General features: G+C 49.9%; 1 protein-coding gene across 2 annotated transcripts in view; it reads left to right on the top strand.

Annotated features, from left to right (window-relative positions):
- Positions 1-13601, top strand: part of LOC116945077 (uncharacterized) — a 44088-nt gene that overhangs the window by 16885 nt on the left and 13602 nt on the right. The window contains exons 2-9 of one of the 2 annotated variants that reach the window (XM_076068830.1): positions 2328-2421; positions 3298-3423; positions 4175-4246; positions 4995-5138; positions 6705-6815; positions 7808-8086; positions 11035-11257; positions 11625-11811. In XM_076068830.1, coding sequence (XP_075924945.1) covers positions 2328-2421; positions 3298-3423; positions 4175-4246; positions 4995-5138; positions 6705-6815; positions 7808-8086; positions 11035-11257; positions 11625-11811 — 1236 coding nt within the window. Of the gene's footprint in view, positions 1-2327; positions 2422-3297; positions 3424-4174; positions 4292-4994; positions 5139-6704; positions 6816-7807; positions 8087-11034; positions 11258-11624; positions 11812-13601 lie in introns of both variants that reach the window. The other variant, XM_076068829.1, reaches the window with a different exon arrangement.

Here is a 13601-nt window from a genome sequence, read left to right as displayed (position 1 = left end):
GTTTAGTTTTATTTTATTTTATGCACACAAGGCCTGGTAAATATCTCCCACACTCAGGCCCTGGTGAATGGCGATTTATAATAGCTTTTTAGGTCAGATCGCGTCAGTAACTTGTCTGTCATACCCCCCCCCCCCCACCATGTTATGAATCATAGTTTTGGTCGCGAAAGCCTACGTGTTATAGATGTACCAACCTCTGTTTAGAATCGTATTCAATTACCAATGCTGTTGTAAAACACAAAGGTAAGTAATGCACGGTTGACATAACGTGTCCTAAAACACACACATGGAAAAGATGCGTCACGAAAATCTAAACTAAAATAAACAATGTTTTATTTTATTTTACCAGGCAAGGCCCACTGAGCTACATAGCTCTTTTTCAGAAACGACGTGGCTGCCACAAAAGATTGCTCAACGAAGTGGCTTGTCTTGTGGAAATGTACAGCTGCCAAATACTCTAAACGCGTGATGTTGATTCTACATGTGGAGTGAAAAAGTCGAGGACCCGGGGAAAAATCCACGAGACCACGGGGAGAGAAACGCAAACTCTAAATACACATATGTCAGGATCGAACTCACGACCTCCTGTATACCAGGCGAGCTATTTAACATCTGGCCACAGTCGCTCCCTTGAAAATATATGCAATGTTCAGGAAACAGAGCGGCCAGTATTATAAAAAAAAAACGCAAACAAACAAAGACAAAAAATAATTGGACTCAGCTCGGCGCAATCAACAGAGGTCAAAGATGCAAATTGATCGCGACGCGCAAAAGGTCAGCGCACTAATGGCTGTGTGGCCCACACTGCCGCGCTGTTCCGTCGTGAGCGCTCAGCTGCGAGTGGAATTGAGCCCAGGGCCCCTGCGAGAAGAGGACTCAGAGGGCGGCCGTCTGCTGCCGAGGCCGCCACCAAACCCTTGATGATGAGTTGGTGAAGGTTTGATTATCTGGGGTCGAGTACTCGAAACACGGATAAGGTCACGCGTGAAGGTCAAGCCTCCCAGGCCTTCTAAGGTCACTTTAATTAGCTTTCTATCTAACGAGTTGTAACCGCGTGCAATATTCATTGTGGGTTTTTTTCATGCACGTAAAATATTTTTGCTGAACTCTTATTCGATACACCGCTTGTGTGACCGGTAATATTTACGTTCAAGTACACCTTTAGTTTCTGTGTCTCTGACGTCTAAGATCTCGTGCTTGCTTTTGTTTCCGAATATTTCCGAATCGGCATATTTTCTATCTTTGTCGTCATTAGCACGTGCGGCAACTTCGCACTGCAACATTGTCTGTTCTCGTTTTGAACAAAATTCTGCCTTTTAAAATTATAATTTCAATGTCATTGATTTCTCGCCTGATTGATATAACTAACAATAATATTGTTATAGGATACATTATTATTGACTCCGATGTACTACAACTTAGAGTCCTCTATCAATCCCACTGCTGGATCAAGGCCTCCTCACACGTGTCGGTCATGGTGGGGGGGTGGGGGGCTGTTTGACCATACTTCACCACGATGGTCATAACGGATGTAATATGGCATTGGCGAGGTTTACCTTGCGAGGTGAGAACGCACCAAGACTGTAAGCCTCTTTCTAAAGGGTGAACTCTTGCTATCAGCCAAACATTGTTGCTGAATTATCTCATTTAGATACACAATAAGGGGGCACACAATAGCCTACGTAATTAGGTACACAATAGAAAACATGACGTACACAATGGAGGATGAAAGCACTTGACAGGGGTCGTAATTAGATACACAATAGAGTAGTAGGCTACAATAGAGTTTGTCATGACATATTCAACACCAGAGGTAATGAATGGAAGTAAAACGACGTGGAAGCATTTGGCCTAATTAGTTGTCCGTGAAGCAATATGAAACCGTTGGTGAGTGACGAGGATTTACACAATTTGCACAATTGCAATTATACTACGTTAGAAATAATGTTTTGCTGGCTGGCGGGAGGGAGAGAGGGAGGGACGGTCACACGCTGCTAGTTTATTCACGACTACAATAAAGGAAACTATGGAACGTGAATAAATAATTTTTAAGGTCACAATGTTATTGACGTGCTATGTATGTATGTTGAACTTCTTTCGCACCATACGTAGCCACCCGTGAGTTTGTTTCCGCCCTATCCACACTCGGGGCGATGAACGTTCCCAACCGCGCGACTACAGAGCAATGTTGATAACATTTCAGTAAAACTGATTTTGGGAACACGAAACGATTTTTTTTTTTTTACTTTTCGTATCTAAACCCATAAAAATTACACGACTGCTCCCTGATCCTCTGACCCATCGTCTCTGCATTCACCACCCTCAAGGCCCCTGGCCGCGTACAACAGCCTCGAGGACAAACACCTGGCCGCCTACTTCAGCAGCTCCCGCATGAGACGTCACCTGCGCATGGTCGGACTGGTGAGTTGACGAGCGGCAGACACAGAGAGAGAAAAGGCAGTGATACCAGGGGATGAGAAGCCGCGCGAATCACGTGACTTCCCCACTGCTGCCCGCTACGGCAGTCAGCAAGGGTCGGCGAATTTCCCGTGGGAGTGAACCGTCGCCGTGGTGGTGGTGGTGATGGTGGCTATGCCGCTGCACGTGGCTGCCTGTAACCCTCCAGCAATTGTGGAGGTGGCAGCTGGGGTTGGTGGATCACTGCGCACACAGATGTTGTGAAATGTCTTTCCAGTTTGGGCCGTCGATGAGGTGTCGGTAGCCCTGGTTCGCCAGGTAGGAGGCGGTACAGCAAGTGGATTAATTGCCATCTATTTCACTAGTACAGCACACCGGTGTGTTGGAGAGCCAAGCCACAACGTTTACAATCTGATTACGACGTTTCGTCAGTAATTACAACTAGCTTCATCAAGCGACAGCCATAATCTCGTTGGCTGTATCGGCTGGTGGCGGGTTTTAACGACACATTTATAGATTTACGCGATCTAACCCAAAAACCTCTATTATGGATATTGGTCGCGAAAGCCTACTGAGTGTTAAACTGCCATCTGTTTCTATCTGTACGGGGATAGAGCGTTGCTCCCTCGCGCGAGGCTTGGGGTTTTCTACGGGGGTGCTACGATGTCCTCCTCGCACGTGAAGAAACATAATAACGACAACACACAACGCGTCATTGAGTGGCTGTGAACATGCAAACGCAACGTTGCAGCAGGGCCCTCCTGAAAAACACTCATACGACTCGAAGCGCGTGGCCCTCCCAGATAGATAGACAGAGAGGTCAATTATAATCGTCACATCGATTGTGTGGCGTGCGATGTGCGGCGTGGGGTGCGCCAGATCAAGCGCAGCGGGGAGCTGGTGTCGGAGAGGGCCTACAAGTTGCAGGTGGCGCGCAAGGAGCACCAGGAGCGCGTGAGGGAGGTGCTGGCTCAGGCCATCCTGGACAAGGCCCTGCACATGGAGGTCGGACTCGACGCATGCAAGCTGCACACGACTTCACATAGACAAAGACCCCCCCCTCAACCCCGTATAGCCGTCAGGGAGTGTTTGGGGACAAGCGCTGTTAGCGAGTAGCACCCACGGAGGCCGGCACGGCGGGACGAAGAGTTGGGTGGTCAGCACCATGCCCGGGCGCTTTTGTCTACCATGTGGCCATGTTTAGGCCGAATCGACCTAGGGGAGGTCCGTGACTGGTTCAAATAATCATCACTGGTGTTGGCGGTGAGCGTGACTCGAACTCGGGTGGTCGGGTTCGTAGCGTCCTTGCGCTCATCACTCCACTGCCGCTCCCCACACTGAACAACAACCGCCGTTCGCCACGAGGTGGCGATGACGTCACTACGGTGCATGTGCCAGGCTAGGTACACTTCGAAGCAACGTGAAAGTGTCGAAGTCTTGCTGGCGGGGCGTCACGGGTGAGACCCAGGTGCCACGGGTTGACTGAGATGACTGGCAGATGCACCACCGGTGCTCCCCCACTGTGCCAACTAGCTGCGCTTTAACCACCCCCACCACACACAAACATAGACACACGGATCTCCGAAGTAGTTGTGTGTGATCTACTTCCTCGGGCCGTTCTATAACACGACCCACGAAATGTAACGATTTGATTTCAGAATTATTTGTTTTTGTTTTGTTTGAGTCTCGTTTCAACCGTCTCGTTTGTATTTGTTCGCCTGCCCCCCCCCCTGCCACCCCACCGTCGGCCACACAGCATTACAGGCAGGCGGCCATCCGACGGAAGCTGGAGGAGATTTCCAAGCTGAAGAGGATTCGGAGGATACAGGTGGGGTGTGTCGAGTACAGCCGCGGGGCGGTGCCTCCGTCGTGGGTGCGTCTGCGATGAAACAAACGCACCACATAACAACACCAACAGCAGCAACAATAACCAGAGAAGGTCTCAATATATCTTGCACGTTACAAACGTGCACATCTCCACGCTTCTTTGCACGCTTCTCAGATTTGTGTTTTGTTGTTGTTGTTGCCCATTTCCCCCCTGCCATTTCTCGCGTTTGTGATCCCCCTTTGGCATATCGGGCAGTGATGCGCCGATCTCGACAAAAGCCATCGCGATTTCCTGAGCGTCGAGGTGGAGTTCACCGCCCGTTTACAGCCCTGGGACAATAGTGGGCACATTCCATACGTCTGTTGGCTTCCCCCGCGAAGTGGTGCTCATTTGTATTTACCGCTGGAGGGAGAAGATGATGTGCCGAGTCAAAACCCTCCCCCAATCAGGATTTAGACTCGTGACTATCTGTGAATGCGAGCCGCTCACTCTGCCGCAACATGACTGCAATGCAAAGAGAGACACGGACGAACAGCATATCGAGATGCGTTTGCATTTCGACGTTCTATGAATGATAACGATAATTGTGTGCATGGCCAACACAATGAGACAACTAACTACCTTGCATTCAACCAAGTTGCGCAACCGACGGCTAAAGGTGTGCACCTGGCTCTCGCGTGAACCACCCTCGCGGTGCCAAACGGGAGCCCTGGCCTCCGGCCTCTGCGGGTGCGTGCGTGCGATGCAGACGGCTCGCGGGCAGCAGGCGGAGAGAGACGCCCTGCAAATCCTCCAGCCGCACCCTCCGCCTGAGCGCAGGACGGGGCCTCGGAGCGGAGGGACGAGCAACGGCGCTTCTCCAGACTCGCCAGCGGCCACCAGCTCCGCAGAGGTGCCCCTCCACCCCCCTCCACCCCCCACCCTCTCCCCCCACGCCGCGCACTGCGCCACCCCCACGTGGGTACCCAGGTGGCTTAGCGTGGCAGGGCGGGTGAACTGGCACCGCTGGGAGCCCGGGTTTGGAATGATTCGGGTTTCAGTTGCAGCCGTCTGTGAGAAAGCGCACCAGACCTGTGGGTGATGATTACGTTGGGTTCTCAGGCGTAGTGAGTTGACGGGTCTCTTTACACGGTCACAATGACTGCATACACACACATACAAACCCCGTGACGTTAAATTTGGTTCTGCACTAAAACTGTATGACGTTAAAGGCGTTAGTTGTGACTTGCCATGCGACGGCGAACGCCACTCTACGTGGCGCCGCGGTTGGGAGAGCGCTGCCACCAACTGTGCGGATGGACGCGGCATGGGCAGGAGGCTTTCATCCAGCAGTGGATAAACAAGGGGCTGTGAAGTTTGACAGTACGGTTTTATGTCTGGCAGGCTTCATAGGCCCAAGATAAAAAATACTAAATAAAATATTACCCACAGTAAAGTCACGTAGAATGAGAATAAAGTAATAAAATAACGCAATAAAATTCTCACGTCGTGAGAAAATAACACAATGAATTTCTCACGTCGTGAGAATTTTATTGTGTTATTTTATTATTTTATTCTCATTCTATGTGACTTTACCGAAAGAACCAAATAAGATGAATCCTTGCAGTCACGAAAGCTTCAAATCGAAAAATTTTACCCACAGGTTCACATTTCAGGTTTGCTTCAAGTGCCAGCGACAAGTAGGGCGTTGGATGGTAAAATCCCACTTCAGTGGCTGTTATTTTGCACTAGTGTCGCATTGAGCCGTGACCTAAATGGGGTCGGAGAGAGGTCAACAGGATTGTTAAAACGCCTGATAACCTCGCCCCCACCCCTACCCCCACTCCTCCACCGGCTCACGCCAATTACCGCACTTACGAGGCAAAGGCAGAAGGGGGCATTAAGAGTACACTCGCGGTCAGGGCCGCCCAAAAGTTACTGAAGGCCCGGGGGCAGAATGCCATGAATTCACCATACCATGATGCGGCAATCTAAAGTTTTGCTTTGTCATAATGGGGGGTGGAGGGGGGGACGCAGGAGTGAGGGGCGGCATGAGAGGCGAGATGAAACGAGAGTCGCTCGTGAATTGTGGGAGCGGTCGGCGAGGCCCACTTGGTCCAGCGATGGCCTCTTGAGAGACGGCCAAGCTTCAGGGGATTCTGAACAGGGGCCCGCGCGAGCGTGCGGTCAAAGCCAGGACAACAACAACACCGACAGTCGATGGAAGGTTGTAAATAGGGGCTCGAATAGAATGTAATTGGCCAATCAGTGTTGGAAAAAATGTTGTCACCCGGCGACAAAATGCGCCGCTACGGATCTCTGCCGAGCGGATCGATGCGATTCTTGAACGCGGAGTTCGTCTCCACTGTGCGCAACCGGTTGCATGCATTCGACCACAACCGGTTGCGTGCGGCCGACCGCAACTGGTCGCGCCGCAGAGGCGTCCGCGAACGCGTTTGTCGGTTTATGGCGGTGCCAGGCCGAGGAGTCGAGCCGTCCTCTGACGGCGCCCGAACGGAGCTCACGGCCCCAGCGACAGCAGCCGCTTCGCACCGCGGTCAGCCTGCCCTGTCCCACGCGACTCAACCAGGTGAGCCGACCCAAGCGACGGCCCAACTATGCCCATCGATCATCGTCCAGGTGTTAATGGGGTCGCCACGGTGGCTTGGAGATGTTAACTCCCTTGCCTGGTACGCAGGAGGCCGTGGGTTCAATCCCAACCCTGACTGTTTGCTGTATATTTGGAGTTTGCGTGTCTCTCTCTCTCTCCCTGTGGTCGTGTGGATTTTTCTCAGTGTCCTCCGGTTTTTCCCTCCACATTTAGAATCAATATACATTTAGAGTATTTGGTCGCAATACATTTCCACACGATAAGCCCCTGACTACCATTTGTGGCCAGGACGCTTCTGAAAAAGAGCTATATAGCTCAATGGTCCTTACCTGGTAAAATCCAAAAAAATAGTTTAATAGTTTTTAATACTTTAAACTCACGCCCTGGTCCTCGTGGCCGAGTCGTGCAAAGTTGATCAAATTGAGGGAGATTAATGGGCCGCTAATTCTCAGCCAGCATGGTGCGCAGGGGAGGCAACGCAGAGTTGTGGCGGCTTCGTGGAAAAGCAGTGTTACATCGAGAGCAATGGGTATACGTAGAAATCCGTGGAATGAGAGAGTAAAGGGTTGAGTGAGTGGATAGATGAGTGAGTGGGTAAACGAGTGAGTGAGTGGTTAAATGAGTGAAGGGTTTAGTGAGTGGGTACGTGAGTGAGTAGGTAGGTGAGTGAACGGTTGAGTGAGTGGGTAGTTGAGTGAGTGGGTAGGTGAGTGAATGGTTGAGTGAGTGAGTCGGTGAATGAAGCGCTGAGTGAGTGGTTAGGTGAGTGAGTGGGTAGGTGAGTGAAGGGTTTAGTGAGTGAGTAGTTAGATGAGACTAAACAGCCAGTGTGGTAGAGTTACTGAGCCAAGTTCACGGGAACAGTAACCACGCTAGTCGCAATGGAGCAGCGGTGCGGAGGCGACCAAGACAATGGACAACAACTGAAGTTGTCGACGATGTCGTGGCGATGTTGTGTGACGACGATCCAGCTGGAACGAGAGATGCTGCAGAAGCTCACGGGCCGGACCACCTTTCTGGTGGAGCCTCACCCGCCACCGTCGCCCTACGTCCTTCCCCTCATCTACAACCGCGTCGCCGCCACCGGCTCCAACCACCACCACCACCACCAGCAGCAGCTCAACTCCCGGAGCAACGAGGCGCTCAGGAGTCGAACGTCCGCGCAACCCCTCGGGACGAGACGCGGCAGGGTGCTCCGGATTTCGGCCTCCCAGGGCCACGCAAGCCCCCCGGCGGTGGGCGACGGCAAGGTAGCGGCCGATGGGTCGCTTCTGTGATCGAGCGTGGGCAATAGGGAGGGGGGGGGGGAGATGCCCGTACCCTGGCCCGCCAGCAGAACGCAGTACGGCCCAGCACGGACAGAGACCATCTGATGGGGTCAGTGATGACATCGTCCTGCTGCTCTGTTTAAGAACGGAAGCAGGTGGATGGCTTCACTATTCTGGTAAAACGCCCGATGATGCTGGATGTAATTACGAGTGAAACGTCGTACGACTCAAATTGTAAATGTCGGGGATTTACTCTCCAACACACCGGTGGCCTGAAGTAACAACTAATTGGCACGTTGTTTACGTGACAAACCTTATTGGCTGTGTCGGGTGGTGGAGGGGTTACGACACATTTATACTTACGCGATCCAACCCAAAAACCTTCATCATGAATCATCTGTCCCGTCTGCATGGGATAGAGCATTGTGCCCTCGCGCAAGGCGCGGGTCTTCTCCGGGTGCTCCGGCTTTCCCTCCCACTTGTTTAATAAACACTCAGTGATTGGCCGATTCTATGCTATTCCTGCGTAGGGCGGCAATATTGTTTTAGGGGGTCGATGGCAATGTCGAGGGGTCCTGCCGCTGCTGGCCACGACGAGAGTGCTTCAGCATACTCTTTGGTTTTATTCGGTAAAGTCACGTAGATAAAATAAAATAATTAAATCACGACATTTCGGAGGCAACACAAGCTTCCGTCTTCAGGTGGATAAGTCAACGCAGAATATCTGTGTCAGGAGCACAGTTCAGAGACAACCGGGATTATATACAGGTTAAGGGAGGGGGGAGGAGTCAGTAAGGGGGCATGGGTGGGTGGGAGGGCTGGGTTAAGCAGCCTTTTGATAGGCTGCTGCGGGTAACAACCACTTCGCACTGCAGCAGAGAGAGCTTGCTGTTGCTCCTGTGGTGCAGAGTCTGGGAAACACGACCACAATCGCACGCCTGTGGCTTGTGGATGTACTGCATCTCTATGGGCCTCTATGTACAGTGAGGGGTAAAAAAGTATTTGATCCCCTGCTGATTTTGTACGTTTTCCCACTGACAAAGAAATGATCAGTCTATCATTTTAATGGTAGGTTTATTTGAACAGTGAGAGACAGAATAACAACAAAATCCAGAAAAAAGCATGTCAAAAATGTTATAAATTGATTTGCATTTTAATGAGGGAAATAAGTATTTGACCCCTCTGCAAAACATGACTTAGTACTTGGTGGCAAAACCCTTGTTGGCAATCACAGAGGTCAGACGTTTCTTGTAGTTGGCTACGAGGTTTGCACACATCTCAGGAGGGATTTTGTCCAACTCCTCTTTGCAGATCTTCTCCAAGTCATTAAGGTTTCGAGGCTGACGTTTGGCAACTCGAACCTTCAGCTCCCTCCACAGATTTTCTATGGGATTAAGGTCTGGCGACTGGCTAGGCCACTCCAGGACCTTAATGTGCTTCTTCTTGAGCCACTCCTTTGTTGCCTTGGCCGTGTGTTTTGGGTCATTGTCATGCTGGAATACCCATCCACGACCCATTTTCAATGCCCTGGCTGAGGGAAGGAGGTTCTCACCCAAGATTTGACGGTACATGGCCCCGTCCATCGTCCCTTTGATGCGGTGAAGTTGTCCTGTCCCCGTAGCAGAAAAACACCCCCAAAGCATAATGTTTCCACCTCCATGTTTGATGGTGGGGATGCTGTTCTTGGGGTCATAGGCAGCATTCCTCTTCCTCCAAACACGGCGAGTTGAGTTGATGACGAAGAGCTCCATTTTGGTATCATCTGACTACAACACTTTCACCCAGTTGTCCTCTGAATCATTCAGATGTTCATTGGCAAACTTCAGACGGGCATGTATATGTGTTTTCTTGAGCAGGGGGATCTTGCGGGCGCTGCAGGATTTCAGTCCTTCACGGCGAATAATCGCACCAACTCTTGTCACCTTCTCACCAAGCTGCTTGGCAATGGTCTTGTAGCCCATTCCAGCCTTGTGTAGGTCTACAATCTTGTCCCTGACATCCTTGGAGAGCTCTTTTGTCTTGACCATGGTGGAAAGTTTGGAATCTGATTGATTGATTGCTTCTGTGGACAGTTGTCTTTTATACAGGTAACAAGCTCAGATTAGGAGCACTCCTAATCTCAGCTCGTTACCTGTATAAAAGACACCAAGGAGCAAGACATCTTTCTGATTGAGAAGGGGTCAAATACTTATTTCCCTCATAAAAATGCAAATCAATTTATAACATTTTTGACATGCGTTTTTCTGGATTTTTTTGTTGTTATTCTGTTTCTCACTGTTCAAATAAACCTACCATTAAAATTATAGTCTGATCATTTATTTATCAGTGGGAAAACGTACAAAATCAGCAGGGGATCAAATACTTTTTTTCCCTCACTGTATCCCCATTCGTGTCTATGCATGTCCGTTTGTCTCTATGAGTTTACTATATGGGCCGTGGCGTACGTGGTTTGCATGGCCACGGTCGCATCACTGTGGCCCGTGGCTTTACTGATCAATTAATGAAGGAAGTGTGTGCATCGGCCTGCTGTTAATGTTCTCAAATTGGCTGACGACATCTGAATATGCAGAGGACCACAGAGCTCGGGGTAAGGGGTTTTTGACACGGGGTCACCGTGCGGCTGCTGTTGCCTTCCCCGCTCCTCGTAAATGGGAAAGCAGGCAATGGAGTAACACTTTCAAAATACGATAGGTCAACGACCAGCTATTGATTTGGACAGTGGAACTTGAAGAAATTAAAATTTTCCCAATAAATATATCCAAGATTAATACATACTGTATCAGAAAACGAATTTATTTCAAACTGCTTTTTGTGATTAGCTTGTTATCCTCCCCCTCCGCACCTCCGATGAGCACGCTTGTCTACGTACGGTGCGAAAGAAGTTCAACGTAGACACACACACACAAACACTCCCCCCCCCCCCTCCGCAGGTTGGCTCCGGCTCCCAGCCGCGGCTGCGGACGCTGGTCCCTCGCCCGCCCCAGCCCCGCGGCGGCGCGGCCACCGCCGCCGCCGCAGAGGTCTCCATGCTCTACCTGGGCAAGCGTGGGCGCCCGTCGCGAGACCAGGTGCTCGGCGACGAGGTGCGGGTGATGCAGCAGCACTGCGGCGGGGAGAGCCTCTGCGTGTTCCACGGTCGCCTTAGGAGAGGAGGTAATGGCGAGACTAGACATATATATTTAAGAAAATGTAATACAATGTTATATTACCAGGTAAGGCTATATAGCTCTTTTTGTTCGAAGCGAACATGGCCGCAAATGATAGCTCAACTAAAGGGGTTTATCATCTCGTGGAAATGTATTGCAGACAAACGCGTGATGTTGATTCTAAATGTGGGGGGAAAACCTGGCGGTCCCACAGAAAAATCCAAGCGAGAGATTTGCACGCTCCAAATATACAGCAGGCGCCAGGGTCGGGATCGAACCGACGACCTCCTTGCATACCAGGCGAGTGAGTTAACATCTCGCCACCTTTGCCACCACCCTGATTAATGCCAATCGTCTCCTGTCCACCCCCGCAGAGGCGTTTCGGTTCCGGTCGCGTCGGCTCGGCGGGTTCCCCTTCAGCCTGTCGCTCTACGTAGACGGCCTGCTGGTCGGCCGACTCAGCTGGTGCTGCGAGTTCCGCCACTGGCAGGGCGGCCGACTCAGCGGGCGTCTGTCGCACTTCAGCCTCACGGGCGTGCAGGGCGCCGCACCCTGCTACCGGTGATTGCCTGGGGGGAGGGGGTCGCACGGGGGGGGGGGGGTGACAATCAGCGGCCACCAACTGCGGTTGTCCGGCGCCGTGGGCTTAACCCGGGCGAGGGTCCAGGTCAGAGAGAGCAGCGAGGCCACCACTTTCACTGCCTGGACGGGGCTAGTGGTCGAGTGGGTGTGGCTTTGTGAACGTGGGCGGGGCCTGAAGTAGGGAGGGAGGGGCTGACAGCTTTAACCCTGCCAGCAATGTGGTGGCTGTATCGGTTCCCTTGAACGTAGCCACGTGACGAAGGCCGGCACCAAACTATTGGCACGAGCAATGGCGGAGCCAGGATTTTCAGGTAGGGGGGGCAACCCCTCCAGCAATGAAAGATGATAGAGGAGTTGTTAGTAAGTAAGGAGTTGTTAGTAAGGAGTTGTTAGTAAGGAGTTGTTAGTAAGGAGTTGTTAGTAAGTAAGGAGTTGTTAGTGAGTAAGGAGTTGTTAGTAAGTAAGGAGTTGTTAGTAAGTAAGGAGTTGTTAGTAAGGAGTTGTTAGTAAGGAGTTGTTAGTAAGTAAGGAGTTGTTAGTTAGTAAGGAGTTGTTAGTAAGTAAGGAGTTGTTAGTAAGCAAGGAGTTGTTAGTTAGTAAGGACTTGTTAGCAAGGAGTTGTTAGTAAGTAAGGAGTTGTTAGTAAGTAAGGAGTTGTTAGTAAGTAAGGAGTTGTTAGTAAGGAGTTGTTAGTAAGTAAGGAGTTGTTAGTAAGTAAGGAGTTGTTAGTAAGGAGTTGTTAGTAAGGAGTTGTTAGTAAGTAAGGAGTTGTTAGTAAGTAAGGAGTTGTTAGTAAGTAAAGAGTTGTTAGTAAGTAAAGAGTTGTTAGTAAGTAAGGAGTTGTTAGTAAGTAAAGAGTTGTTAGTAAGGAGTTGTTAGTAAGTAAGGAGTTGTTAGTAAGGAGTTGTTAGTGAGTAAGGAGTTGTTAGTAAGCAAGGAGTTGTTAGTGAGTAAGGAGTTGTTAGTAAGGAGTTGTTAGTAAGTAAGGAGTTGTTAGTAAGTAAGGAGTTGTTAGTGAGTAAGGAGTTGTGAGTAAGGAGTTGTTAGTGAGTAAGGAGTTGTTAGTAAGTAAGGAGTTGTTAGTGAGTAAGGAGTTGTTAGTGAGTAAGGAGTTGTTAGTAAGTAAAGAGTTGTTAGTAAGTAAGGAGTTGTTAGTAAGGAGTTGTTAGTAAGGAGTTGTTAGTAAGGAGTTGTTAGTAAGTAAGGAGTTGTTAGTAAGTAAGGAGTTGTTAGTAAGTAAGGAGTTGTTAGTAAGGAGTTGTTAGTAAGTAAGGAGTTGTTAGTAAGTAAGGAGTTGTTAGTAAGGAGTTGTTGGTAAGTAAGGAGTTGTTAGTAAGTAAGGAGTTGTTAGTAAGTAAGGAGTTGTTAGTAAGTAAGGAGTTGTTAGTAAGTAAGGAGTTGTTAGTAAGTAAGGAGTTGTTAGTAAGGAGTTGTTAGTAAGTAAGGAGTTGTTAGTAAGTAATGAGTTGTTAGTAAGGAGTTGTTAGTAAGTAAGGAGTTGTTAGTAAGTAAGGAGTTGTTAGTAAGTAAGGAGTTGTTAGTAAAGACTTGTCCCTTGCTTTTTATTCGACGCGTGTGCAGCGATGGCGCAGCGATCGATCGAGGGTCGAATTCGAACCGCGTTGTGTGATCGGCATCGCGCTCGCTGAAGGTGAATGCCTTCAGGGAATCGTGTGCTGTAAACGCAACTGTGAACAATTCTTTGTCACTTATAACAACTGCTTTGCCGTTACTTATTGCCAATTATGGACTCAGACTATTGTCCTATC

Source organism: Petromyzon marinus, chromosome 22, assembly GCF_048934315.1.
Source record: "Petromyzon marinus isolate PM22_M1 ecotype Great Lakes invasive population chromosome 22, UKy_Petmar_22M1.pri1.0, whole genome shotgun sequence".
NCBI lineage: Eukaryota > Metazoa > Chordata > Hyperoartia > Petromyzontiformes > Petromyzontidae > Petromyzon > Petromyzon marinus.
Note: the sequence above shows the minus strand (reverse complement) of the source record. Positions and strands in the feature narration are given on the sequence as shown.